This window comes from Ixodes scapularis, unplaced genomic scaffold, assembly GCF_016920785.2.
Source record: "Ixodes scapularis isolate PalLabHiFi unplaced genomic scaffold, ASM1692078v2 PGA_scaffold1__304_contigs__length_218370807, whole genome shotgun sequence".
Lineage (NCBI taxonomy): Eukaryota > Metazoa > Arthropoda > Arachnida > Ixodida > Ixodidae > Ixodes > Ixodes scapularis.
Window position 1 is genome coordinate 32,303,976 of NW_024609846.1, and position 25,516 is coordinate 32,329,491.

Below are 25,516 nucleotides of genomic sequence, written 5' to 3' on the forward strand. Positions count from 1 at the left end.
TGGACACTGGAAGGTGAGAAGACGTACCTCGGCAGCGCGGGCAGTGCCTGGGGGGACTGCCGCCTCCCCTGTGTGTGGGCGAGCCCTGCGCATACGAGGAAATGACCGAGCAGCTGGCCGAGCCCTGGGAGGACGGCGGTGCCTGCACCACAGAGGCCATGTTGGCGATCCGGCTGTTGGTGTCCTGGAGCTCGGCACGCAGTTGGGAGACCTCCTGGTGGGCCTGTGGGGTCGCACTGACATATCATCAAACCCTTCGAGAATGTAAATCGCGTGTCAATATTCACTTCTCCCCAACCCAACTAGAGCCTTCGGTTCCAGGTCGTCTGCCTTTTGGGAGGAGCCCGAGTTTAACTTCTTGATGGATGATGAGGGATGGAAATAGGAGTAACGTCAGGCTGTCAAGTTCGAAAATGTTTGTCTAAGAACTAGCCATGCGCGAATGGCGGATTTTGAGTTCAAAAGAAATTAGAAGCAAATAGTGGGAATATTTTCTCTAAGCTTTTCACTACTGCACCAAGCTCAAAGACAAAAACCCAGCTAAATTTGTGAAGGTTAATTGCTCCCAAGCTTCCACTTGTCCACTTCTAAGCTAATTTTAATCTAATTATATTTATGAACTGTGGCCTCAGCAAGTCAATGCCTATACTATTGCCAAGACAAGTAAATGATGCATATGACATAAAATTAAACCTATAGAGATGTTAAACACACAAAATAGTGCAAGAAAAAAAACAACAACAACAACAACAACAGGGACGCAAAGTAAACATAGAGATGCCCAACTATATTGAAACAGAGATTTATAAATCTTCTTGCTATATGCAAATAACCTTTCTTAGGTCTCGAATTCAAGAAAAAGGGAAAGACAATCATGAATTATGGGTGCAGGTTGTCAGGACATTTCTGCCTAACATATACTCTTCCCTAATAGCCACAGTTTAATGATGAAAGTTTTACTGTGGTGTAAATATCTACATTCGCAAAATTTTCATTTCTTTTTAAATACACCAGACGCGCGTGTCCACCATCACACTTTGAAAGTGCACTTTAATTTTAAGCACACGACTGCAATATTGGTGCTTATCAAAGTGATGATCACTAAGAAGCGTGCTCAGCGGGTCTAACCTGCCGCGATCAACAATTAGAAAAATATAGGGATGTGCAAATATTCGCCATTTTCGAATAACGAATCGAATAATAATTTTCAAAAGTTTCGAATAATTTCCGAATAGTCGTTACAGTGTCACGCCGGGAGATTCCCTTCATAGGCGTCCCACAACGCGCCAGCACGCCTGCCATACGTGCCCGCAAGATGGCAATACATACTCTCTTCTCCTATACAATGATTGTCATCATCAGCAGTAGCAGTTTCTCTCTATGCGTACGTTGCGGTTGCCTCCATTAGGGACCACCGCGTTAAGTATAACCCACATGTATGCGATTTGCCGAGAGACGCGACAGGCGACATCAACCCACTTTGCTGTCGTTCGGTCAGTCGCGCAATGAGGCAAGCCACATCAAAGTGGCGTGAGCAAGCGACTAAGGAGATGAGGACATTTCCTAGAAATCCAAACATTGAGTGACGCGACGAGCAACAGTGAGAAATCTCCGTCGCTCGCTGCTGAATCTTGTCGCTTGCTAAATCGCTTACATGCGGTTCAGCCTTTAGGGACCGCTTTCGCACGAGACTGCTCGTGCACGCATTCGGAAAGCGTGTTGTAGAGACGTTTCAGAACTGGTTGCAACAGTACTGCCGCTCTGTAGAAGCGGGAAGTTGTTCGAAGAGAAAGTGCAGTAGAGTGTTGAAGTTTTTCGGCCGCTGAAGAAGCCACAACAGCTGCTTGTGTCGAGTCTTTCCCAACACTTTCCATGGTTGTTCCACTTGTTCAGTGTGTGAAGATGTTGCTTTTTGAGGACGCAAGTGGAACAAGACAATGCGTTTTCTCAGAATTTTCTCAGATCAGTGAAAACAAGGTTCCTGGACGTAAGCACACAGGCACATCACGCCCTTGCCACCTTTCTTGATCCTCTCTATTCAAATACATCTGCTACAACAAGGAATAAAAAGAGAATGTAGAGTTTCTACTAAGTGCAATGCTTCAGGATGTGCCAGGCAAAAGGAAACTTTGATTTTATGTTTAGCATCCGCATGAACCGTGATATTATGTTCAGCATTCTAATATTTTCGTACCTTTTGTCTCTATTTAATTATATATTGTTGAACTCTAGTCATTATCGTCTAATCGCGTTTTCACAATAATTTTAAGAAACATTTTGGAACAATAAAAATAATTTTATAATCACTTTGCTCTTCTTTAGTAGCTGTCTATTTACTATTTGGAAACTATTCGAAAATTTTTCGATTCATATTCGTATTCGATTTGGTGCCACAATTATTCGGTTCGTATTCGATTCGGTTTGAAAAATCACTATTCGCACACCCCTAAAAAAATATGAATGCCACAGTTCATCTTAGAGCGAATATCAAACTGAGAACTCTATAAAGCTGCAATTCGAAAATTCGAGAAATCTCACAATGCTACAAAGAAAGCAACGATTCCAAGCTTCCACCATGCTTTTTACACGCACCTTCAAGCTTATTTTCGTTCCCAACTGATAAACCTGGTTGTGACGTCATGGCTAGAAACCATTAGCCATCGAGACATCTCAATGCCAATAAAGAGGCCCTCCAAGCATAAACTGGGAGACCCATCTGGGGTGCACTAGGACTTTGCCCATTCTGCAGGCCCATATGACCCAACTGATGCTTACATTGGTTTCATCTTGTGTGCCACAAAAGAGAAGTGGGGTCTAAAGGCTTGTTCATAACACTTTTGCAACCATCCACAGTGACAGGCACAATGACAGCAACGACCGGGACACTGGGACACCCATGACTTAAGACTGCTTCACAAAGCTACCTCTTGCATTGCTTGCCTACTGTAGGCTTCTGTCGAACACCTGTCACAGTGACTTCGTCATTGCTGTTGTTTCAGTTGCTCTGAACAAAACCAGCGCAGCTGTGTGAACCAGGTTTAACATGATGGTCCCTGTAAGGCGCAGATTTTGTATGAATGAAATTTCTCGACATACAGCAGTATTTGCAATTAGACACTTGCTGTGCACAAGAAGCAGAAACAAATATGCACACACATGAATTCTGCTGGGATTATTTGTTAAGATTACTATGCCTGCTCTGTGGGTGGAACTGGTATTTTGTTCAAAGTGTCAATTTTTTTTTAGGTTTGGCAGAAACCTTTTGGTGTCCATTTTGGCAACAAAAAGGTATAATTTTTCTATCTTTCTTTTCTTATAAAAAATGCTGCATCACTTTCTCAATGCCTAAAGCTTACAATGCAATTCATTTCATGCTAAAAAGAAAGACCACAGTGATACGTCAAACTTGAAAAGTCGGTAACATTTTCAGCGCTTTGCCATTCCTGAACGAGCATAAGCTATGACGACAAGCACCAGGAGGCAAAGGTGTCGTGGTGCTTATCCCTTTGAGGTTATATAGTGCCTAGAGCAATTAGCCAACTATTCGTTGGATGCGTCACGCTCTCTACAGATTGAAAAGCACGCGCAACTGGGGTAACGTTTCCGATGCCCGGACGGTCTGCTGACCCCCACCTGGTGCAGGTCCCCGTCGATGCGCGAGGCGAGTGCCTTGTTGTCCTCCATCATGTTGCGGAACTTTGCCTGGGCGTCGACGAGCAGCTTGCGCATGAGCGCCATGGAGGACTGCAGCGCCTCCTGCTCATGGCGACCCCAGCCCCCAGCCGGGGCCCCACACAACACCTCGTGGCCCCACTCCTTGCTCCCAGGGCCACGCGGCTGCGGAGGAACGAGGACAAAGAAATGGGGATGGACCAGTCGATCTCAACCCCATCCACGGGAGGCAGGGAGGGGAAGGTTATTGGACAATTACCAAAAAAAAGAGAGGTGAATGATCAATGCTAAATGCATGCATACCAACTTTGAAGCTTTGAAATGAGGAATAATCAACCCTATACTCACTCAGCCCATATCGTTTAGTCAATTTATTTTTGTGGGACAGCTAGCATAAGTTTAGAAAAATTAATAATGCTCGGCTTGATTGACAGGCGAGGGCTTCAGGGACCCTAAGAAGGCCTTCTGGAACCCCTATTTGAGAGCACTGTTCTAATCTTCACGTCCTTTCCGTACCAGCGTAACAAGTCATCAATAGCAAAGTATGACACGCAAGGTGTCCCTGTCCCAAGCATACAATGCACGAGGACACAAAGAAACATGGGAGTTAACTAGTGTACTAAAACAGAGGAAGTGTTAAAAAATCCCAGCAGTTCGCTGAGGTGTTTAGTGGGGACAGTTACATATAAGGCACCAATGGCGTCACCTTCTGCCAAATCTCCTTGCAAACAGGCATTCGCTCAAAGCTATCAGAGAAACCTGTGCACAAGGAAACTCTTGTAAGGGAGGACACTGGTTTGAAAGGCGAATGTTTAACCATTAGTCTTATTCGTACGAAATTTATAGGGCATATCTTTATAAATTAGTCCTTCGAAGAGTTTCATAAAACTATGTCAAATAAACACTGCACTTCTGAACAAAAGTTTTCTTGCTGAGGAAAACTGTTGTTCAGAAGTGGTAATTAAAATTTCCAGTTCTTTCAATGACTTATACGGTATAACGCCTGTGTTATGCGGCTGTGGAAAGAAACTACAAAGACAACATAATTTTAATAAAAAAAAGAAAAATTTGAAAAATCTGTTTCTGGCATGTATTAGGTTGAAAAAGCTGCAACTTTTCATAACAAAGAACATGAAAATCCAAAAAGTAAGTTCACTGCCGCATTCCTTTCAAAATTTTAATATGGTAAGTTCTAAAACTGGCTCCACACAGAATTTATTACGAAATGATAGTTTTCCTGAACTGAAATTTGATGCCAAAAAGTGAAGCTGAGATAAATCCAATTGAAAGTTCAAACGGTTTCACTTTAGATGGTGCTAGAATGTTCAAAATAATTTATTCCGAAAAAAAAGTTTCAGTAGTTACAGGAATGAAATTTTAAGACAGCAGCCAATAGGAGTTCTGCAAGCTAAAAAAAACTACTTGTAAAAAATGTAATCGCCCATAGATGTATCTGTATTCCCATCTACATTTGGGAAGACTGAAGCTTGAAAATGCACTGTCTTTCATAGTTATGAAATGAATCCAACATACAAACATACATACACTCTTTTCTATGGACACAGCTCCAAACCTTTCCATAAAAATCTGGACTCAGCCATATCACTTTCCCATCCTACTAGCATATACAATCTAATGCCATCAAAAAGTACAAAAATCCAGATCTAAACTTGAAATGCTTGGAAGTTTTCACAACAATGAATTTTGCAGACGACAACTTTTGCCTCGAAAACTGGCAAATGAAGATGGTAGGTGTCCAGCTTGATTTCAATAAAGATCAACCAATCAGCTAGGCTGCACAAAAACATCAGTGTGCTACATTCAAACTACGATGTTCAGGCTACTATTAAAAGACCTGATTTCATCTCAATATATCAGGTTACTCCCAGAAACTGGGTTTTCAAGAGCCAAGAGTCTGGATTAGCAAAGTTCACTAGACCCACCCCAGCTGCTGAAGGCAGCCCTTCAGGCTTTAATCGTAATCATGATGTCACACTCCAGCCGAGGTTCGAGTTCCATCAAGTTCGATGTTTTAGAACATCCAACACAAAGTTCCACACAAGCAGACTATTATGAGCATGTGCAGAAAATAGAAATGAGCTGATGCCGCCTGGCGCAGGAAGGGTGGAACCTTCATCGGTAGCAAACTTAGAGGGACATTGACACCTCCCCCAAAACATGATTTTTTATTTTTTGCCAGGCAATTTATTATAAACTCAGGAGACTACCCAATCAATATTTTGCTGCAGAGTAACACACATTTTTAATAAAGCGAAAAAACTCAACTGCTCGAAACCGAAACACGAGCACAGAAGCTCATGGCTGGAAATCATGCGGCTACACCCGGCCACACTTTTTTTCTTTCTCTTTCTCTGGCGTGTCAAGCAGACGATGACGAAGTTGCGTTCACTGTTTGTCATGCGACTGTTTTGCACTTATATCCCTCTGTGTTCTGCGCTTGAAGATTGATTGGCCAGTACCAGGAACGACAGTTCCAAAGTAGCGGCCTCGCGTCCTTCGCAACGTTGGTCCTTCGTGTGCTGCCATCGCGTTGTCCACTTTGTAGTACGTCCCCATATTGAGAATGATCTGTACATGTACTTCCTGTGATCTGTGCGACATCTTTTTTTTGTTCGACCGTATTTGCAGCTTTTTGGAGGCCACATACAAAAACGGAATTCATATTCTTTCCTATTCTTAATATATTGAATGTGTGCCTCAGATGACCCATGAATTCAAATATATTTGGTACACATAGTTTGAACACCACATGGAAAAGAGAGTGAGTGTGACTGAAACTGGCCAATTCTCGACTGGCTGTTATCGGGCGGAAAAAAGTGAATACCGAGCCTGAAATTATGTTCTGGGCAGTTGAGCTCTTACAGGTAATGTTCAAATAAAACCTCGGCGAGCATAAATACCCTGTCAATGTCCCTTTAAAGCATGTTACTAAGATAGTTGGCACATGTTTAGGTATCAAATAAAATGGCACAAAAGAGACAAGGACAAGAGAGGGTAGGCAGGACAGACAAAAATAATCCCTGGTGAAGGGGAACAAGGGGGACAAAGGACAAACACAAATTTCCCAACACAGCTAGGTGATTGGTACGCAACCGAAAAAATCCACCTGGTCCTGGTATCGAACCAGAGATCTCTCCATTTCCAGTGGAGTGCTTCACCAACTGAGCTAACCAGGAGTTAAACGTCAGTAGAGCAAATGGGTTTTATCAGCTGCCACCAGCCTAACAGCAACAAGGGTAAATGGCCTGTTATGATGATAATGCAATTACTAATGCAAAGGTACAAGTGAGCTGGACAAGAATGACGAAAATAATTTCTAGAGAAAGGGAACAAGGGGGACAAAGGACAAACACAAATCTCCAAACACAACTAGGTGAGTGGTGCGCGACCAAAAAATCCGCCTGGTCCTCGTGCTGAACAAGGCACGCACCAGTCAATATATTCCCTAAAATATGTAACACACTGGTGTTGAAATATATTTTCAAAAAATTTGAAGTGCTGAAGTTGGACACTGTTCAAAAGGTGGAATATCTTGTCAAATTTCGTTCAATGTTTGAAGATCCACCGAACCGTCAAAAGTTTGTGACATCTCTGATGTACACGGCACAACACTGGCATAGCCAGAAATTTGTTTTAGGGGGGGAGTTGTGGTGCTGGGATGATATGACTTACAAAAACATCATACCACCTGAGTTTATGCTCTGGATAAGAAAATACACCTCACTAATTAGTCTTGAGCACACCCTTGCAGTTAGGACAAGAAAATTGGCCATGACTGAATCAACATCTCACAATGTATATCAAACAATGTAATATAATAAAAAAATTAATTCAAAAGAGCCAAACATCCCGGGTACAAATATATGCTTAGAGAGCAGCTCTTAGGCACCCATTTCCATGTACAGTGGTCGCCGGTGTCCCCGTCGGTGTAACTGCATGCGTTGCATTATGGGACATCATAGACCTATACACCAATTGAATTCCCTGCTAAATTTAGCGAAGAAACTAAATTGCTGTGTAGGTCTGTGATGTCCCATAATGCAACACTGCGGAATCAGTTTCCCAGCAAAATTTAGCGGTGAAACTGACGTCACATGACCTCAAACCCAATTCAGTTTCCCCGCTAAATTTAACGGGGAATTAAATTGGTGTTGCGGTCACGTGAGGTCGATTTTCCACAAAAATCTAGCGGAGAAACTGATTTAGTTCATATTTGACGTGACACAAAGTCATGTCATAGAATGAGCACGTTGAATCTGTCTATACAAAAGCTAGTAAATCTATAGGTCTCCTTTGTAGAAACCGTTATGTCTTTCCAACAAGTGTAAAATTACTTTTATATTACTCTTTGGTTTATACTCACTATGTATATTGTATTTTAGTTTGGGGCCAAACAACAAAACAAGACTACTACAAACCCAAAAGAGAGCTATTTGAATTGTTTCAAATGTTTATTTTTTGCATCTTTCTAAGGAACTCTTTTTAAAGCATCGTGTAATTCCTATTGAACAAATGCACAAGTTTTGGTTGTTGGTGACTTATTATGTAGCCTTAAAACATACTTTTTTCATTTCTGCACTGTCATGTTTAACTAAGTTAGATCATAAATATGTTACCCGCCACCAAGGCGAGACCTGGAATGTTTCAACACGCCATACTAATTATGGTTTTACATTATTAAAATATGTGTTGCCATCTTTACTAAATGAACCTGAAGCAAATGATATGTGCATATATAGAAAGTCAAATCGAATGTTAGTGAACATACTACTACAATCTCATTTTCCATATGCCACCGTGTAGTGTCAGGCATGTGTTGTAAAATTGTTTCTATCTGAGTGGCATATGTCTTTTAGTTAACTTTCTACATAAACAAGTATAATGATTGGAGTGGTGTGCTGGTGTATATTTGATTTTTTGGGTCTACTGTGTTTTCATTTTACGCTGTTTTTCCGCCAAGGTGTGTATGGGAACTAGGGTTTCGTCAAGCTGCAGTAGCAGCTTTTTGCCCTTCTTTCCACCTTTTTTCGTTTTGTAATGAAAAAAGGAAAATAAAAGATTATTATTATTATTATGTGACGTCGTTTTCCCTGCTAAATTCAGAGGGGAATTTGAATTGGTGTTGAGGTCACGTGGCGCCAATGTTCCAGCTAAATCTAGAAGGGAAACTGTGGGACAAGGGGAGGATAGGAAGGAGGAGGAGGGGAGGATACGAAGGAGAGGGAGGGGGAGGAGGGTATGGAAGAGGAGGAGGGTACAAAGGAGGAAGAGGACACAGAAGAGGAGGAGGAGGAGGGTGCAGAACCATTAAGCGAGGAGAGTGATGTATATTTCTACATATACAGGGTGTTTCTTTTTAAGCTTTACGGATTTCTGTAAAAAAAAGCTGTGAAAGCTACATTTATGCGGTTTGTGGAGGTAAGTTATACAGCCAGGGGGCATAGCATGTTGGGATAATCGTAATGATCAGTCAGCTAATTAAGTAAAATTTGTTAATAAAGTTCATAATTAGTAAAAATAGTCATATGGTTCCAATTAGAAACTTGCTGAGCGTCGTCCAAAACCACTAAATCAGTAATTTTTAGAAAGACTTTGAACGCGTGAGAAGCACAGTAGTGCGCCAAAGCTACCACTCGTAGAGCAGGTACAATGTTGGGGCTCTCATAAGAGACGAAACAATCGCGCGGGCGCGTTACCACAACCGCTAGCCTTGTTGTTATTATTGTTATTATTTAAATATTATTTGAAACTAATAGTTAATTTATGTATATATGAATAATTTGTAAAAACAATGATTGCAGATGCGAAGAAGAAGAGTACTAAAGCAAAGTTGTTAGTGAGCTGTTATGTATTGTCCTGTCCTTTCAACGTCTAATTCTGTAAGTTCAAGCTGACGCCTCGTGGAAGCAGCGCGCACACTCACCGGCGGCTCTAGGGGAGGCGCGAGCTGGGGCCTGGGCGGCGGTGGCTGCGGCGGCTGCCTGTGTCCGCTGTCTTCCGAGCCCAGCACGTAACGGACGATCTGCTCGTTCAGAGAGTCCAAGGACTGGATAGCTGCGGGAACAGAGAGACACCCAAGCCGGTCAGAACCGCCGCCGACGACTCACACTCTTATTGGGGACGTTTATCAAACCGTTACCATGTTCCACGTACCACACTACCGGAGCCTTTGAAGCGTGCTTTGAAGCGCGAAGCGTATTTCAAAGGCTTCGGTAGTGTGGTGCACGGAACACGGTAACGGTTTGATAAAAGTCCCTATTATCAAGCAGTGCTCTTTTTGGACTCGTTCGGCCGTCGTTGCCAGGATGCAGACAGTGCAGCACCGTAAATCCGAGAACCAGCGAGAACCACGAGCTCCATCGCCATAGACATTTAAGGCTTCGGTCCTATAGAGTAACTAAAAGCATATACAGTTTCTAACCGGTCCCCCACGTTGAATGGGTACAGAACGGTTTTTTCTTGATTAAAACAAACATTCACAAAAGTACCTTTTCTAACATGTTCCCTGTATACTTGGCGATTCTATGGCAAACTAATATTTCGTTTGGTAATGAACGGGTAAATATTGCTACGTGCTTCTTACTTTTCTCTTACAATGTATTCATGTCAAGAGGGTGATACTTTTACAGTGCATACTCAGTATTATAATTTAAAAAAATGTACGAGAAATTTCCTTAAACTTTGTCTCGAAGAGTGTTTTAAAAAATAAACATTTTTACCACAACTTTTTTATTGTTATCGAAAAAAATCTCGTCCACTTTCTTCATTACGAATTAGTATGCAATGTAACATTAATTCATCTTATTGGATGAGAAAACTTGGACCGTTTAATCGCTGGTTGCTTCACTTTGCAGAACGGCAACATCCTTGCGACACCCTCGCTTCTCTAATGGGAAGAGGAAATGCTTGCACAGGATGCAGTTGCAGTGTTAAAGGCGGCATTTCGCCTTTTTTTAGCAGGTTCTGTATTAGGCAAAACATAGCTTTGGAGCCGACGCCAACATCTGTTAGCACATCACTTGAAAATTAAAAAGTGATTGCATCGCTAAATGATGTCATCTTTGATAATGGCTGAAGGTTCTTCCCTGATACTAGAGCATATTACTTTTTACCTTTCCAATAAAGAATAGATATACTATAGGGCACCAAAAGAACACAGAGCCTTCTTTTAAGAAATAAGGCTCTAGTCAGAGAAGGTTCTAATTACAATGGGTGCTAAAAGTTGATAAAAAATGAATCGTAGCACAACGCTCCGGTTAGGATAAAGCTTCTCCCCCCTTGTACTTTAACAGCCGGTAGTTTATTGAGCCTGTATACACATATAAGTTCTGTAAAATGTTTACAAAAACCTGCTTGTCTATCAACGATACTGCGTCCTCCAAGTTTAATACTTGGAGGACGCTCAAGACTAACATACTCAAGACTACTATTATGAACTGCCAAAACAACCACCCCCAAATATTATGAAAACTTACACTTGTGCAAATGGCACTGCTCCTTAGCAGCGTTGGAACCATAGTGAGGTCAAAGTTTGCTGTTCTTTCGATCGACCGCCGCAAGGGAACAACCTTGACTACAATTTGTTCAAATATAGACCTCATTTTTTTTTCTCGGCACAGATTTTTAATTTTGGAGATCAATTCCTACCACAAAGACAGAAAAGTAGACCTGGGGCCCTAATCTCAACACTTGGCGAGAAAGTCGGCGAGAAAATTGGTGGCCGTGATTCGCCAACGCCATACTTGACCATGGCGCCGGCCAATCATAGCCGCCAGATTTCTCGCCGACTTTTTCGCTAAGTGTCCAAGTTAGGGCCCCTGGAATAGCACTGAGCATTATTACTGAGCCTATCACGGTAACCCAGGTGCTCACCCATGTCAAGCTGTGTATAGCACAAACAGACATATGGCATTGGTCTGGCTACACAAAGATCTCGTTCCATTTTTTCCGCCCTTGTGCCCTGGCTTTACACACCGGATAATGGAACAACCGCTGCACCGCTAACTATCGGACTAAGGAATGTCAGTTGCCATCATTACAAAATTAAGAAAATACAATATGCAGCCAAGCATGAGTGTTCTCAATCAAAATAAATTTACCCGCTAAATTTTAACACAAAAATAAGCAGTATATTCTTTGCTGAAAAGTCGACCTGCAGAAACGGAGTTTGGCCGTTGCGGGAACGTAGGTGCGATTTCGATCACTTGTAGGGAAGATACAATAAAAAAGAGGGAAATCACATCAAGCCAACTGAAAGTTAATATGAATGGTAGCAATAATAAAAATATTGAATGGAATAAAAAAAAAGTGGGACCGCTCTTCGATAAAGCGGGTTCAAAGTATCGGTAAATCTCATTTTTGACGATATTTAAGATTTTATATAAAACATTCCGGTGAAAATAAAATAAATTAAACTTATGCCCATTGATAGCCCTTATAAGACTACATCCGGATAGAATTTGTTAAGTGACAAATATAATAACTCAAGAGATACAAAGCTCTGATTATGCCACCAGATTGTCAAAGAGACGATGTTTGGCATTTTTTACCTCAGTAAAAAAAAAAAATATTGTTTTTTGATCTAAAAATAGTACTCTGAGTTCTGTATGTTTTCCGCATTCATACCAGCAAACAAAACTGGGTAGAAAAATCATGGAGTAAAATATTTTTTTTTGTAAAGCGAAAAAGATTTTTTTTTTTTTAATGTGAAAGGTGGTTTTGTTTTTTTACAAAAATAAAACAAACGCGCGCGCGCACGCACGCGCACGCACGCACACACACACGCACGCACGCGCGCGCGCGCTCGCACACACATTTCTTTTAATCGAAAGACCCACCCCGACAAGCGTGTTCGATTTCAAATGAAACCACCGATTAGCGACTCATTAGTTGAAGACCACCGATCAAAGCCAGGAAAGAGACGACCGCTACCGAGAGCGGGAACAGCACACGGACTTTACTGCCCCCTTTGAAAACCGCGTGTTCTCGTGCAATCGAGTGACAGCGCCCGCGCAACTCTGTCGGGAACTGTATACCGCTACGAGGGGGATCCCGCACACACTACGGAGGCGGATTATTCAAGAAGAAACCAAGAATGAGAAGAGAAACGCCAGCCCCGCAAGGACGCTGCCACCACCCGCACTCGCACTACATCATCGTTACCCGACGCTCCACATTGACGTCGCAGCGCCACCATTGCGCTCGGTGGGGGGCCGAATGATAGCGGCGACGCCGAGGCAATTGAGCCACGCTGCGCACACAATTAAAAGAGAAAATAGTGCAAACTGCTAAGTGGAAGCTCCTCCCACCTCTTTCTACTTTAGTAGTAGAGCGAACGCTGGACAGGAGGTCGCCTCCTCTCCAGCGTTCGCTCCGCCGAAGTGGAAAGGGGTGGGAGGAGCTTCCACTTCGTTCGGTGGACATTAGCTTGAGAGAGTATAATCGTCATGGCAAGTTAGCCAGTCACCTCAACTCGGTTAATTAACTTTTTAATACTTCGTTTTACCGGTCAATGGCGGAATTGCTGTTAGAGGTCGGACCAATTAAAATAATTTGCGACAATTTATTACTGTTTGAGAGATTAACGATTCAATTTCTACGTTTTTATAGCCCGATTTTAAAATTGCGCGCAAGAAGCGCGCTTTTAGCGAGCAATTCTTAAATCGGGCTAAAAAAAAATGAAAATTATGAATTAATTTCTTTAAAAGTAATACAATTTTGCGAATTATTTTATTTGGTGTGGCCTCAAATAGTAATCACCGTCGTTTCTGCAATTGCAACGTAACACCCCCCCCCCCCCCCCCCAAAAAAAAAAAAAAAAAAAACAATTGGCAGCGACTTTTATTTTTGAAGTCCCATAATGCATGAAATGCATAAAGGACTGAATTTTCAAATTTACCGCTAAATTTAGCGTGGAAACTCAGGTTACGTGATATTAATTTTCCCGCCAAGTTTGGCGGGGAAACTGAATTAGTGTATAGCTCACGTCACGTGCGGTCAAGTGACATCATTTTCCAAACAAAATTTCCCCACAAAACAGAACCGGGTTTACGGGTTACTTGACATCAATTTTCCCACCAAATTTAGCGGGGAAACTGATTTCGTGTGTAGGTCAGGTGAAATCGATTTCCCCGCTAAATTTAACGGGAAACGCACGGACGGACGGACCGGGAATATGGGGGTTGGGGGGTATGGTTAGAAAGGGATTTATGCTTTAAAAGTGAGTTAACATATTTTAGTTAATTAGTCGACTTACGATGACCTAGCGAAGAGACGGCATTCAGCCAGCAGTTTCCACTATTATTTGAAAACATTGTTTCCATGAAAACGTATCCCTCTGTAACATCCATGGTGTTTCTCTCGACAGATTTGTTAAAAAAAAAAAATAAATAAAAGCCACGAACGCTACACTAATGCGGTTTGTGCATGTAAGTTATGTGGTCAGGGGGACATAATAGATAGGGTGCTAATCGGCACGATAAGTAAACATTTCACTAAAATTTGTCAACTTTCTAAATAGTGAAAATAGACATATGCTTTCAATTAGAGTCTGGATGAGCGCCAGAGAAAAGCAGTAAATCGGTAATCTTAGAAAGACCTGGAGCGCGTGGGAAGAGCACTCGTGCAAGATGCACAATGCCGGGGCTACGATAAAAGACGAAAAAAACTGCGCGAGTTTTCCTAATATAGGCCGATTTATTGCTTTTCGATGACGCTCATCAAGTTCCTAAGAAGAGGTTACTTTCGATATTCAAAAATTTAATTGACACATTTTCGTTAATCAGCCGTCTGATCGCTACGATTAGCCCCGTGTACTATGTCCCCCTGGCTGTAAGCTCACCCGCACAAAGCGCATTGGCGTAGCTTTCCCGGCTTTTTAAACAAATCTGTTAGGTTCAACACCGTATATACGCTCTGGGCCGCATGGCTCGCGTTCGCGTCGCCCCGAACACGCGTCCGTTGATTACGAAGTACGAGCACGGTGTGATTGCGATTGGTCGCAGACATGACATGACGCATGTTCCAAGCATGTTTGCATGCGTCGAACATGCCTGAACACAGTGTTTGTATCCAAGACACTCGGATAGAGTCTACAAACTGGACTTTGTTCGATGCGAGCGCGGCTTGAAGATGCAAAACAGGATGCTGGCAATCTTAGCAGCCTCCCAGGAACATATTTTAGCGAAAAGTTCACGAGCAACGGCACCACATTCAGTTGTCGCACGCGCAGAAACAGCAAACAGAGACATAAATATGTATGACGCGCGAGATTGGAATCACCACCTCGTCAATTCGACGACATTCGCGGGTGCAGCCGTACCTGAAATTAAGAAAATTCCAGGAACGTCGCTTTGTTCTCATCCGCATGTTAGGCATAACACGTATCTAAGTTCGAGAAAGGTATCTCCTAGTAAAAAGCATTCGGTAAAATACATCCGACATAGTCAGGCGTAAGACAACCTTCGCTAAAGCTGTTTGAAGCGGGTGTCAGTACGGCGAACACCCTCGAAAAATGATGTCCCGCTTCGTTTTACGGTAACACTCTTTTCCACAGCCTTTACAAATGAAGGGCGGCTCTGAAAGCTTCCCGAGTGTGCGGGGTTCCACAGCCGACGGCAGGAGAGGCGCATGCCTCGGCTCTTATAGGCAGTCCATTTCTCGAAAGACGCAGAAACGCACGCCCTGGAGTTCGTCCGCCGACAATGAACGTTAACAGGGCCTGACCATCGTTAAGGGAACAAACAACGCCACGCAACTCCGCCCCCTGGTCGTCGGGGGGTTCAAAGAAACGTTCCCTCGCCGCATCAAACAAACCCCCCATCGGTTGGTGTGTAATTCGGGGGACAACGAACGGCTGCGATCGCCCCAGAGAAACATCTCACTTCGCTCGCGCGGCGGACGGCCCATTCAGCGGGATGGCAACATCCAACGGGTTCTCTAGCGGCGCCAAAGGAAAAGGTCTGGCAACGCTTTCGAACGTAATCAACCTCTCCCCGGGGAACGGGCACCAACATCGAAAAAAGAGGAGCTCTGAAAAGGTCCGCCGCTCCGGGATCTTCCTTTTTGTGCCGGCGGAACAAAGGGTCCCAACTGTCGGATGCTTCGTGAGTACGGATCAAAAAAATAGTTGTGATGACACTCTCTCTCTCCCTCTCCCAACCTAAAATAAAGAGGAAAAAACAACAGCAACAACAACAAAACTGAGGTTTTTTTTTTTTTTTTTTTTTTTTTGTACAATGAAGTTGGCAGCGCCACTCAGCACGGAGGCAATGCGGGAAAACCTACCCCTACGTCGGCTTGTTTCTGTTTCTTCCCGCTTCGCGTTTGTTAAAGCTTTCTTTGTTTTGTTTTTTTCTCCTCTTCCTTCGTGGCACCCCTAGTAGCGTGTCTCCTTGGACTAAATTTATTACCGCTAGACTGCCAATTTATTGCGGCTTACTGGACAGCGATAAAGTTGCTTTACCGCGCGAACGCTGTCTCGAGTGGGGCTACAGACTGGCTTCTCGAAAGACAGGGAGGTTGGGAATAAAGTATACACTGGCAGCTGGTAAGTTCCCCAAATTGACGGTATGTTTTCCTTTCTTTTTGTTTGTTTCGGGGAGGCTGAGGGTGGTTATGGGTCGGTGTAACCTCGTTGCCGGGAACGATGTAAGGGGAGGCTGTTACAAACACGCTACAAACACGGCTACCCACGCGCTCGCTCGTCGTTCATTATGTGCATTTATGTGCACCATCCTCTTACACAGTTGTTGGAAACATCCGGTGAGAACTGGCGACACTGATCCTACGAAACCGAATCCCCGAGGCGTTGACGAAACGTATATGACCGAGTTGTCGTCTACGCCAAAAACGAACTAGACGAATCTGGAGGGAAGAAACTGACTATAGGCACCTCACGAAAGCCGCAATTTCGACGCGTCTTCTCCGAGGCACGGACTCCCTTCCCGAATATGTGGCTCACACGACGTCACCCCAAGCGGAATAAACGGAACAAGCGCTAATGACGTTTACTCAAATGGTTGGAAAATAGAAAAAAGTGTTAGGTTATTTTATATTTCGAAGTAATGATCGGTGAGGATAGCCACGTAGAATTAACTGCATTATTATTATTATCTGAGCGCGTCGTTCATTTTAAACGTGTAAATTATATTAATTACTATTTCTTTAGAATATACATTAACATAAATTGCAGGATACATTCAAGATCTACATAGGAAGATGAAGGTAATTCACGGACGATATTTATACGTAAAGGAGGGAAGAAAGTAATTCAGGGACGCTAATTAAAAAAATTTAGCTCCTCCTTTCGATGCTATCCCTTTTGCTAAAGGCCGCAGCTAATGTTTTTCTGTAGATATGAAACTTCAAAGCTTGAGGCGGGGAGATTGCCAAGGTTTATTCACTATGGTATTTTGCTCAGCCGTCAATTTCGCACCAAAGTATACACGTATAGTAATTACATTTTTTAACTTGTTTTATGAAAGATTTACAACATGTACACATAATATTAAAAATAATAAAAAAAAAGAATAAATAAAAAAAAAAAGCAACGAAACACGTCAGGTAAAAACGTTTTAGAGGCCCCCTAACAAATAATGTATCAAAAAACTGCTTCATATAACATGGCGCAAAATGTATAAAAATGAGCATCGTTAAATTCATTTTACGAATATATAAAAAAGGTACGCTTAGCTATTATTGCAGTTGTCTTATTAATAAAGAAACGCAGCTGATTTCCCTAAATAGGGGAAACTGCACGTCAATAAAAAAAAGTCCATATTAAAAAAAACAAAAAAAAAACCTTTTATTTGTTTGTAGTGTCTTAAACTGACGTCTGATGGTAAAATATTGATTAACGTATGATATCCAAAGAAAAAAAAAAACGACAACAAATTTTTAGTTTAATTGAGCTAACTTGTCTTCGTTATAGAAGGTATTCACTGGATGCCATATTTGAGCGCATGCTCTAAACATCCGGCAATCTCGACGGTGCGGAATACCCTCGTAATTAATACATTTTAGGGTATTGTTGCAATTAGAAAAGTGAGGGGCATAGTCTAATACTCTTAAATCCACACACGTTATAAAGATATAAGGCATGCGCTGTATTAAAAGGCGCCCCGAAAAAAATGAAATTCAAACGCGTTTTGAAAAAAAAACAAAAACAAAAAAAAAATGTGTGTGTGTGTGTGTGGGGGGGGGGGGGGGGATCTTGAGAGGCAACGCAAGGAAACACAAATATCCCAACCAGACCCATGACCCGTATTCAACACTTCTACAATACCCTCAGTGGAGCAGATATTCATGTTTTTAACAGAAATTTCGTAGCTTTCAAGTTTTTTGTAACTAACCTGTGAACATTTTGCTGTGCGTCATTATCAAGGCGTCAAGCTGTTCGTGAGCACAGAAAATGAACAAACGAATGAATGAATGAATGAATGAATGAAGGTAAGTCAAGGGCAGCAGGACTTTCTACAGCCAACGGTAGACATGCCCCACTGTACAGCCTCTGTCGGTTCTAGAAAATGTCTGGAGTCGACGTCGTGCGGTAAATCCCCTATAACAGGGGCCTCAAACTCATTTGAGTGTGGGGGACAGATAGTCCACCCCGGAAAACTCGAGGGCCAACGTAAGCGCGGGTGTCAAAAGATTACAAAAAAGAAGAGACCTCGTGTAAATTGCCAGTGATATCTTTAGATTTGATTTGTTTATATGACTAATTTCGGCCCTGACCTGATCTGATAAGAAGAATTGAAATGACACCGCTCCGCCCGACGTGCTGGCATTTTTAATAGTAGAAGAAAGCATGCAAGTACACTGTCGTTCCCGTCGCTCAATTCGATCAGGAATAAACTAAGCTCAACATGTCTAGAAAAACGGTAAGTTAATTTGAAAGTTCTTGCTTTACTGACAATTTTTATTACAACACTCTGAAAAAAAAAAATACTTGTCTTTAAATGATGAAATACTTTGAAGGCGAGAATGCCGAGCTCGTAGCTTTCAGTTTAGCAGTTGCTCCTGCTCTGTGGTGGTTGGCACTTTCTCAATTGGCCACAATTCTTTCCTCGTGCCGAGTCCATAGAGTCGCCCGTCTCTGCCGCGTACGAACACGCTTTCTTCCGGGTCCATAAAAAAAAAAAAAAGAAAATGACGGAAGGGATTGTTTTGTGACATCACGGGCCGGAACAGTGTTGCCATTTTAGCGATTTTGTCGCTAGATTTAGCGATTTTCTATAGATTTAGCGACTGATTTTTCTAATTTAGCGGCTAGCGACTTTTTTAGCGACTTTGGCGTTCAACCGTAATCTTGTTATTTTGAACAATGTTAGAGATGCTCGCGGGCTAAACCCTTCTGCTTCTCTAGCCAAGTTTGCTTTGGATATAGGCTCAATTTAACGGCGCGCTTAAAAAAAAAAAAAAAAAAAAAAAAAAGTCAACGTTGCCCACACTGCAAACCATGTCTTCCGCGCCCCCGTACCCACATGCTCTCCGCCAAACGTCATCCTGATTATAAGCGCTGGCCTCAAAAGGCACGCAAAGACGTATTTCGACTACGAACTTCCAGAAGAAGTTGTTCGGCGAATTGGCACAGCTGAAGCCTACAAAGCTGGCAACGAACCGTTGACATCGGCAGATTTAGGTGACTTCAGTGCAGTAACCATCGGGAAAGAACTCTTCTTCTTCTAGACTTTTCCGTTGAACTGTTCTTGAATACAAAGCAGTCATTATTTCCGTGTTCAAATTAACAAGTACCCGTTTCTTATTCGTACTTTCGTACTTACCGCCTAGTCGTTTCCCAAATAAAACATTACAAATAAAAACCCTCCTAGTTGTTTTTCAATGTAAGTTTAACCTCTCAAAATACCTGAGATATGATTATTTGAGGTTCACTTACTTTAAAAGGGTTCAATAAGCTTTTGGAATTCAGCGAATATTTTAGCGACTTCCTGGCAAATCTAGCGGCTGTTTAGTGACTTCCCAATCTCAATTTAGCGGCGCGCGCAAAAAAAAGATGGCAACACTGGGCCGGAAACGTCATGCGTGTGACACCAGTCCCGGTCAGAAAGGCGATCTCAAAACCTGCTTTTACAAACCGCGCCGCTTTGGTCCAGTTGGTGCGACGAGCCGTCCATCCGTCGAGCTTTTTGAGCTCGCACCGGGACGGAAGAAATCGCCAAAATGAAAATTGTAAGACGAAACGAAAACGTCAGAGAAGGCAAGTTTCTGCCGCGTTCTGTCCCCCCCCATTCCTCCTCTCAGATTAGGACATATCTCTTTGGGAAAAGAGGTTCATTTTGTTTTATTGGGAACAAATGCGTAGTTTGACAAGCTGCACATCTCTCATCGGAACGTTCCCATTAAAACATTCCAATCGCAGATCAGTCGTCAAACGAAGCTCATAGCGGCTCATGTGCTACGCAATAATACGACGACGAGTTTTAATGACAAGTGGATATGATACAAAGCTCTGGCGCGGCACACACGCGAACCGCGACAACCGCATCGGGGGTGGAACTCATGAAATGTACTTGGGAGCAGTCACGGGAGCAGCTGAAACAGTTGTTTTGGAGCAGGTTGGGAACAGCTAAAACTACATTCTGGAGCAGGCTAGGAGCAGCTCAGATCGGCTTTCATTGCACTTCAGCTTGTGGCTTAGACAAGCACAGGAGCAACTTCGATTGTGCTTAGCAGCATTGATGAACATGAGTGGTTAGGGACCTAGGTAGATGGGAAAACAGTTGAACAAGAGCGAAAACTTGAACCTTTGTGAGCCTTAATGAGGAGCAAAAAGAAAGTAGCGTATATTTCTGAAGATAGTGTCCTTGATAATTTTTTAGTGGCTTTCAGCTGCTCAGAATGCAAACCAGCACTGCTTATCGCACAACCCACACGTGCCCGACATAGTAATTCTATGTGCGAACCACGTGACGTGCGTAAGCAACGGACGAGCAGTTGCGCGGAGGAACTGGGCAACAAATTTAGAGTCTATACTATTGTGCAAATCAATATCGAAGCAGCAGACTACGATTAGCGGAGTTATCGTATTAGAAGCGATAAGCACGAGCAAGGTTAAAGTACGCCGAGCAGATCTACCGCTCGCGTGAGAGCTGCTGGCCGGCAAGGTTTCGGATCGGACCGCGTTCTATAAAATCACAATTTATATTGCGGGAATGCGGTTCCAAGTTCTAACGATGAAGTACCAAAAGGAATCGTTTGCTCATTTGTTTACAACTGGCTGACGTCCGGATCCCGGGCCGCAGAGCCTCACCTCGGCCGACTTTCTTAACCGCTTATATAGTTGAAGAATAACAATCCAGTCGCAGGTGGTGTAGCGCTTGGATTTTCTTTAGGGGAGGAAGTGGCCGAGTGGGCTAACGCGTCTCAGCTCGGAGCGTGGAGCGAAAGCTTGTGCTGGGAACCTCCTGCAATTGGAAGCGCGGGACAAAAATCGGGGGTGTGATACCCCCGATTTTTGTCGCGCGCTTCCAACTCGGGATACACAGGGAGAATAAACAGAACAAAGGATTGCAAGGTCTTACAAGCTAAACGCGCTTCTTGTTGCCAATCCAGTCGATAGAAACCGAAACCAAGATAAGATACAACTGTTTGGCGCACATTTAGCGATTTGGTGCATGACGGCGCGAGGTACTGGCTGTGGCGCAGTTTCCATAACATGGCGCAGGATGGCGCAGACAAATGTGTCTGGCGCAAAATGGCGCAAATGGCGCAGCCGTTCCACCCCTACCGCATACTGCGCAACGAGAAGTGGTGTGTATACACACCAGGAGCGTTTGTGATCCAACAGGACCGGCTAGGCCTGCGCGCGAATAATGATAACGTAACGTGAAAAGTCTTCCATCCCTCCTCCGGTCAAAAAAGAGGCCGCATCTCCACGTGGTGAATGATGTTGATTGGGGCGAAGCTCTGGTGGTGCTGATGATACTGATTTCATTGTTCATAGGTAGTGCTGATGGTGCTAATATTTTTTTTTTTTTTTGATTGCTCATAGGTAGTGTTGAGTTCCGGGTTGTGTTTCGACTTCATTATTACTGCTTTATGGTCGGTAAAATGCAGAGCCAGCGGTTCTTCTAGCGGATCAGCTTGGATCCGCTAGAAGCCGTGGAAACGCATCTCCACCGGTTAAGTCAACGGTCCATGTCAGAAAGAGAATGTGTTAAAAAAAATTGGTTTGCTCTGTATGTTTATACAGTCTTGATGGAGATGCGCCTCAACGGGTAATCAGTCTCTTAGCTGTAGATGAGAAATTTAGCCAGAGAGTACAACCGCTAACCTGGGGGTTTTAACGTGAATTACGCAGTAGTGATCACACGAACGCGTGCCGGTGCGAAACTCATCCAGATCGAAACGGGCGGGGGCGGCGGGGATCGAGCCCAGGAGGTTCCCAGCGCAAGCTTTCGCTCCACGCTCCGAGCTGAGACGCATTAGCCCACCCGGCCACTTCCTCCCCTAAAGAGAATCTGTGGTATGAAACGTGGTTATATACGCAGTTGAGCATTTGACCGCAGCGCCCTCTCGTCTATAAACGTTGAGCCAATGCAGGCAAAGTTTAACGCGATTATATACGCATTTGACCGCAGCGCCCTCTCCTGTATAGACGTTGAGCGACTACATGCAACGTTGGCGTACGTTTTTTTTTTTTTTTTAAAGTGGGCAGATTTCGCAGGCAGTGCAATCGATGTGAGCACGGACGCCGGACGGATGGATGGGTGGACGTCCCTGAAAAGACGAAGGCTTCACTACGCATCGTTTTTTTTTATTTTTTTTATTTTTTTTACCATCCCCATGACAGCCTGCTTCGTCGCCACGGTGGGCGGATACCCCTTTCGATGCCACATGGGCAGCTGGGAGGGAGGAGGCAGAAAGGCAAGACAGATACCCGTCGGAAGCAGCGCCCATCTTTCGGCGGTGGTTCGGATAGCAACAATGAGCCGAGTCGCCACGACAAACGGGCCACGCGCGCGGTTTGTTTACGCCCGGGGTCCGTGATGGGGGTTCGATCAGAGACCATCCGGGCACTCGCGGAGGGACAGCGGGCAGGAAGGACGTGCGCCCGATACCGAGCGCCAAAAAGACGCTACCCGATCATTGATTGTCGAACGGCCCCGGTCGCGCGAGGTAGCCATTAGCGTTCCCATACAGACACAGTGGACCTTTGACGACCGCCGCGGTCACAGTGCGAATACATCGTATAAAAAAGACAGTCCGCTGCATGAGGCGCGTTTCTCCCTTGTATGGCGGAGACATGGGTCGTACAAAAACGGTCTGTTACACTTTCGAAACATGAAGCTTCGGTAACATGCGTGATACGGAGATAATCATGTCATCGTGAATGTAGCGAGTACTGCGGCTTATGAAATGCCTGGCAAGTTCTGAGTATCGCTTCGCAGCTGTACGCGGTATTAGAGAGCGCCCATGAACCAGTCGCGTGGAGGGCAAACAAAGTGTCGTCACTATCCTTCGTTTAAAAGTGGGATCCGTTGGTTCCCCGCGTTAAACTAAACAAGGGGAAAAAAAGTTCTTGCGCGATGATAATACTGGTTGAGCGTCGAAACAATCCTCGATACTTGGCATAAAGTCGATCGGCTCGATTGCGTTCTTTTCGGCCCCTGCTTCAATCTCTTTTGTCTGTCCTGCTTTTGGGGTTAGTACCAGGAGTAAGAAGGACCCTCGAGCCATCCTGGTCCCTCGAGCCATCCTGGTCCCTCGAGCCATCCTGGTGCTTCAAACCACCCTCGCCAGATGAAGCTCTATCCGATATAGCGCAGAAACCGCTCTTCCGTCCTCCATGGAAGGAGTCCATGACAAAGCCAAACGATATCCCACGAGCTTCATCGAATCGCCACGATGGTCAGTCATTTCGAAAAGAGGGCGCCCGCCAGTTTTCGATGTATCCTTGAAAAGGGTCTATGGCGCCCACTTTGCGCTAAGCACCAAAATGGCTGCGCACAGCACGTGGTTATGTGGTTGGTGTTACCACGTGGCTCATGTGACTAATGACCGCGTGACGTGACGTGACGTCAGGGTACATACCATGGGCAACGTTACTAGATTAGGTCAGTTGGGGAACTCCCGGAGGACGTATAACCCCCCCCCCCCCCCCCCCCTCACTTACTTCAGCCCGCCTCTCGTCGCTCGAAGCGCCATCTAGATTTTCGTTTACGAACTCTGTTTCCCATACAATACGGTGGAACGCCATCTAGACGCTGCGCTTCGAAATAAACGTATCCTATAGAATAAGCAATGCAGGCGTGACGTTTTGCATTGCTTAATGTCACAACTCAGATTGCGTTTTTTGGTCCGAACATATGTTTCGGCATCGTCATTCGCTGAGCTGCCTCCGTAAGCTGCGGTGATTGGCTCTCCGAGTGTTAAACGAAAAAATAGACGCACGGCTTTTTTTTTTTTTTTTACAGTGTATAGAGCGACGAATCTAAGCAAAATAACAATCGAAAGGAATGTAGAATCTGTTCGAGGTTCGCCAGCATTCCGGTGACGGTTATGTATATTGCTAATATTCCACTCCTGTCACATACATACGAAAATGACCCCGTCGTGCATCTTCAAGAACGGTTAAAACATTCAAAACGTAAAGAATAAAGTACATAGGCTATTAAAGGTGTCTCTTCTTTATTATTTTCTATGCCGAGCAGCTTTTATCCGGCACATGATATCTAGCTTCGTACTATTTTAGACTCCGAGCGTGCGGATGATGTTTTGAACGCGGAACAACCATCTTCGAACATACGCACGAGCAGAGAGAATAAAGCAATACTTATTTATTGCAAATCGGACTACCCATTACTAGGCCTTCGCTTTATTTTGATCGCCAATACACGCACAGGGAGTTGCTGGTCCAGTGTAACTGTGCAGTTCTTGTTGTCTCTCTTGGTGTTCCACGTGTCTCTCGCTCGCTTTGAACGCAAATCCTGCGTGCAGAAAAGCGCTGACACCGTGTTCGCGCGGGTAGAGCCCCACTGTGCACAAAAGTACATGTATGAAGCTGTTTTAGCGCTGCTTTAATTACATGAATTTGACAAAACAAAACACTATCACTGACTAATATTTTAGTTCATTCGATTGAGAAATGTTCCCACTGTTGACTACGTTATATTATTCGAAATATTTGCTCGTATAATCAGCGCAGGAAAAAAAAAATGCACCGGCTCTTCCCCGTGTGCATGCATTACCGGAAGTAAAATTTCGACTGGTTGTTGTCTGCTTCAAGTTTCAACAGCACACTAGCGCCAGCTGAACCTCTAGCGTACATTAGATCAACTCTATATATGGTGGTGTGCACGGTACACTCTCAGAAAAAAAAATGTATTGTTACACCTTTTGTCCCATATAAGACACCCCAAAACCCCAGTTGGACGTACAGCCCACTCACGTCGATCTGGCGGTACTAACTTTCAGGAGAGACCTGATAGCCGTGTGGTACAACTTATTAAAATAGCTAATGTACGTGTTACTGACTACAATAAAAAAGGGTGTTTTCTTGGCTTTACTGCAAAACGTCAGTGTTTTCTTTCTGTGGTCTTTGATACGTACTTTAGCTATTTAATAAGTTCTATCGCACCGTTATCGAGCCCCTCGCAAAATGTGGGGCCGCCTGTTCGACTACAGTGCGCTGTACGTCGAACTGAAGTTTAGGGGTGCATTATATGGGAGAGAAGGGTGTAAGCTGACACCCTTTTCTTTAAGAGTGATACGAGCTCCAGCTCCGCGTTCAGCAGTGGCGACGGTCGGGCTTGGGAGGACAACGCAACTTTCGAACAGGAACGAAAAAGAAGCGCGAACGGGG

General features: G+C 43.9%; 1 protein-coding gene across 1 annotated transcript in view; it reads right to left on the minus strand.

Annotated features, from left to right (window-relative positions):
- LOC8031194 (kazrin) overlaps window positions 1–25,516 on the minus strand; it is a 114,228-nt gene that overhangs the window by 37,398 nt on the left and 51,314 nt on the right. The window contains exons 2-4 of the mRNA XM_029975488.4: window positions 9,617–9,747; window positions 3,634–3,837; window positions 28–223 (exon numbers count right to left, since the gene is read on the minus strand). Of these exons, the coding sequence (XP_029831348.2) occupies window positions 28–223; window positions 3,634–3,738 (301 nt within the window). The 5' untranslated portion in view covers window positions 3,739–3,837; window positions 9,617–9,747. The remainder of the gene's footprint in view (window positions 1–27; window positions 224–3,633; window positions 3,838–9,616; window positions 9,748–25,516) is intronic.